Source organism: Falco rusticolus, chromosome 5 (assembly GCF_015220075.1).
Source record: "Falco rusticolus isolate bFalRus1 chromosome 5, bFalRus1.pri, whole genome shotgun sequence".
Taxonomy (NCBI): Eukaryota; Metazoa; Chordata; class Aves; order Falconiformes; family Falconidae; genus Falco; species Falco rusticolus.
This window is the reverse complement of record NC_051191.1, coordinates 37,365,028-37,369,260: the sequence shown is the minus strand read 5'-3', so window position 1 is coordinate 37,369,260 and position 4,233 is coordinate 37,365,028. Positions and strand designations below refer to the sequence as shown.

The following is a 4,233-nucleotide window of genomic DNA, read 5'->3' as shown; positions in this document are numbered from 1 at the left end:
ACTAGGTAGACCAGATAGTTGTGGTGTAGCTTTTAGAATGAAGCAGACATATATTCTAGTATAAGAAGTAAAACTGTCACACAAATACCAGTTTCATTTATATATCAATTTTACTGAAGTTCATATGGAATTAAGTCTTGTTTCCTCTCCACTCCCAGTGAAAAAGCACAAGAAATCTTACACATAACAAAAATGATTCTTCCTCTTTGCTGAATGTGAACACATCTAATGTTAATTAAGGAACAGGAAAGATTACTCCTAGAGCATGATGACAGAAACACTCTCCCATTTTTATTCTTCTTCAGAGGAGTCATATTTTGAGACCACACATCTGATGCTGCTGACCAACATTAACTTCATGCACGAATTCATGCAAGGGGCTGTGCTGCTCAGCAGTCAAAGGACGGTAAAGTCTTTAGGCTTGCTTTGAACCTCAACATCATTTATCACAGATCAGGTGTCTGAATACTTACTGCCAGCAAATAAGCACTGACCTTGAGCTGTATTTCCTTAAGATGGATTCCAAAATGTTTACCAGTTCCTCAGAGTTAATGAACTTTTGGGTGCTGAGCGTGTACATTTTTTCATAGAAGTCAGCAATTTCCATCCGAGCCTGAACAAAAAAACAGAGCTGTTCAGACAGGTGAGAAAGCAGCTCTTCCAAGTGAGGAGCTGTTCCTCCTAGTGCATTGTGACCCGTCGCCACCACCTTCTTCAGCTCATTATGCAGAGATGTGTAGATGGTTCGGATGGAGTCCTTTCGGCTGAAGAATGACTGACCACCTGTTCAGATAAATATGGAGGTATTACCAAAATCCAGGGACAGAAAAGATACACAGCAATACTGGAAAATTGTATATAACTTTATATACAAGTGCTTAAATAATGCTTATTTTCCCCCAGGTGTTCCCAACTGTTGTTTGATCAACGTGTAATTTTTTTTTTGTAATCAGGAATTTCAGTATATTATTTTGCAAGTAACTGAATTTTGCATAGCATATACTCAGAAGCATTTCAGGTAATTTCATGCAAGTCAGACTTGTCCCAATTCATATCTCAGCAGCCAACAACTGCTGCAAACCTTCAACTCACATCTGCCTTAGTTTTGGCATGACCTTTCAGAAAAGAAGGCTTTAGTTAAATTTGCTATTAGCCTGGCAATACTGTTATCTGCGTAAGTCAGAACAATCGAGTCATCAGGAAATTTTTAATAGCCTCCACTCCTATTAATAACTCTAGATCTTTTCAAGAGAATTCCCCTAATGATATCTGTTCAATCGTAAAGCACTCAAATTTGCAACACAAGCTTTAAATCGGAACTATGCGACATTTGTGTGTACAAACCTAATGTTTCCTGTCCCTACACAATCTTAACATAATCCAGAATTCAAATGGAAAACAATCACAGTTTATCTCAGTGAGACCACAGTGCAGATTAATCCATAACTAAAACTAGGCAGGGGAGGAAATCTGTGCTTATCAACCTGCTCAACACTATGAGGAATTTAAAAAAAGAAAAGACAGAAGTAGAGGGTCAAAGTGAAAAATACTTAACTTCGATGTTACCAAAAGACTGTACAAAGGTACTAACCTTATTTCATGATTTCTATGAACACATGCCCTTATGTGCCACTGTGGTACTCAACAGCTGCAGCAGAGCAAGGATCACAGGGACTAAATCTGCAGAACTTTGAGATTCCAAATTTAGGTTCCACTTTGAAACTGCTTATAAATGTTGTAATGGTGGATAGCCCTTTTCACATCCATTTTACGCATGTAATGTTCAAAAGCAACCTCAGCAACTTGAAGCAGGAAGGCAGAGAACTTGTTACGGTGAAACAGCTACCTTACTAAGACAAGAGTAGCCTCACAGGTCATGGGCAGAATGAAATATCATCTATTGCTGTTGTTCATTAAGTATATAAACAAACAAAACTCTGTCCCTTCCGCTGTCAATTTTATCCTTTCTACAAGCACCAAATTCACTTTTTAAAGTCTGCCTTACAGACTGAGTTTTGTCTGTAAAGATCTTCTATAGCATAGTTCCAATTTACCATTTAAACACCAAAGCAGAATTTTCTCGATGTTTTACTGCATTACACATCAGATGCATATCCCTTGATCTATTTTCCATGCCAGTCTGCAGTTCAAAGAGAAAATCGTCAGCTTTGCCCAGAGGGCAACATGACAGCTCATCCTGTGCCAGTTTGGGATTTTTCTGTTCATGTACAGAGAGAGCAAGAAGCAGCCAAGATTATGGCCCCGACTTCCTGAGACCCTGCAGAGTCTGCACCAATAACAATTCTTAGGAGGCTATCTCCAGCCCCAAGTCCTTACACATATCCATCTCTAATATTAGGCCCTAGAACTGTGACATGAAAAAGTCCTTTGGTCACCCCAGCGAGCTCACCTTTGCCAGAATCTCAGCCAGAGCATCCCAGTACAGAGGCACCTCTGGCTAAATACTGGGAAATGCAGGTAGGTAGCCCACCGGCCAAGAAAGAGACGCACCGATCTGCCAGCCACCTGCGCTCCCATTTATCCCTCGGGGGCAGCCCGAACGGCACGGCCGATTTCTCCTTGGGCCACGGACACTCGCTAACCTAGCCCCGGCGTTTCAAACGCACGAACACGCCCCTCGCCGAGGCCGGGGCACCAACAGATTTCCGCACAGGGCGACGGCAGCCACCCACTCCCCGCCGCGCCGCCGACGCCCGCGCAGCTAACGCCGGGGCAGGCCGCGAGCGGGCACGGGCCGCCGCGCCGCCAGCGCCGCCCTCTGGGGCGGGCGAGGGGCAGCCCGCAGAGGGGCGGGGGCGGGGGCCCGGGGGACTGGGGCCCGAGGGCCCGGAGACGGATCCCTGCCCGCGGGGCGCGAGGGGCGCGGCCGGGCGGTACCTAGCTTCTGGCCCAGGAAGGTCATGCTGTGGTAGGCCTTCTCGGCGGCGGCCAGGTGCGCCAGCCCGGCCAGCAGGGCCAGCCAGCTGGCCCCCGCGCTCTTGTTGGCCTCCCGCTCCTTCTCCACATTGTCCTTGGCCTTGTCGTAGGAGAAGATGCCCAGGTGGGAGAAGAAAGTCTCCAGCACGGCCTGTTCCACCGGCACCGGTGCGCCCAGAGGGATGGCCTCCCCCATCCCGCCCGGCGGTGCCGCCGCCTTCTCCGCAACGACGGCGGTTTCCGGGTCCGGCGCGGCGGCCGCGTGAGGGAAGCAGCAGGCGCCTCCCTACTCACGCGCCTGCCCTTGTCACGTGACAAGCGAGGCGGGGAGGCGGGAGCCCGCCAGGGTCACGTGACGGGCGGGGCCGCGGGCAGCTCGCTTGGCGGGCGGGAGGCGGCCGCGCGGGGAGCCGGCCCCAGGCAGCGCCGCAAGCCGCGCGGCGTTCCAGCGGCATCCCCGCTCCCGGCAGGCCCCAGGCCTGGAGGCTGCGAAGCCGGAGGACTAACCCAGGGAACCGCAGCCGCGGCCTAGCCGTGGGCCGGCCGCGCCCGCACCGCGCCGCGATGCCCTCGGCTGCCCGCGCCGGCAGCGCTGCCGGTAACGAGCCCTCTCCCACCCTGCCGCGATGCTTTTTAGGAACCTTGGCCTGGTTTCAGCGGGGATAGAGTTAATTTTCTTCTTACTAGTTAGTACTCTACTGTGTTTTGGCTGTAATGTGAGAACAATGTTAATCACCGCACTGAAGAGTTTAGTTGTTGCTGGGTGATGTTTATACTGAATCGAGGACTGTTAGTTCCTTGGGCCCTGCCAGCCAGAGGGCTGGGGGGAGGGGGGCACAGCCAGGACAGCTGACCCGAACTAGCCAAAGGGGTATTGCATACCATATGATGTCATGCTGAGTATATAAGCTGGGGGAAGAACAAGGAAGGGAGGGATATTTGGCATTATGGCATTTGTCTTCCCAAGTAACCATTAGCATGATGGAGCCTGGGGATGGCTGAACACCTGCCTGCAAGTGGGAAGTAGTGAATGAATTCCTTGTGTTCCTTGTTTAGCTTTGCTTGCGTGCACGGCTTTTGCTTTACATATTAACCCTTGAATTTTACATTCCTTTCTGATTCTTCTCCCCATCCCTCTGGGTGAGGGGGAGTGAGCAAGTGGCTGCATGGTGCTTGGTTGCTGGCCAGGGTTAAACCATAACAAACCTGAAGCCCGTTGTCACGTGAAATTGTTCTTCTCAAGTTAAAAAGTTCCAAAATAAAAGGTCTTGCTGGTGACCCTATTCCTACCCTTTG

At 49.8% G+C, this 4,233-nt stretch overlaps 1 protein-coding gene across 2 annotated transcripts in view; it reads right to left on the bottom strand.

Annotated features, from left to right (window-relative positions):
* The window catches only part of C5H12orf66 (chromosome 5 C12orf66 homolog), a 10,146-nt gene extending 6,915 nt beyond the window's left edge, over positions 1 to 3,231 (bottom strand). Inside the window, exons 1-3 of one of the 2 annotated variants that reach the window (XM_037388830.1) lie at positions 2,899 to 3,231; positions 710 to 783; positions 495 to 631 (exon numbers count right to left, since the gene is read on the bottom strand). In XM_037388830.1, the coding sequence (XP_037244727.1) occupies positions 495 to 631; positions 710 to 783; positions 2,899 to 3,133 (446 nt within the window). In that variant the 5' untranslated portion in view covers positions 3,134 to 3,231. Of the gene's footprint in view, positions 1 to 494; positions 784 to 2,898 lie in introns of both variants that reach the window. The other variant, XM_037388829.1, reaches the window with a different exon arrangement.
* Between the last annotated feature and the right edge of the window lie 1,002 nt (positions 3,232 to 4,233).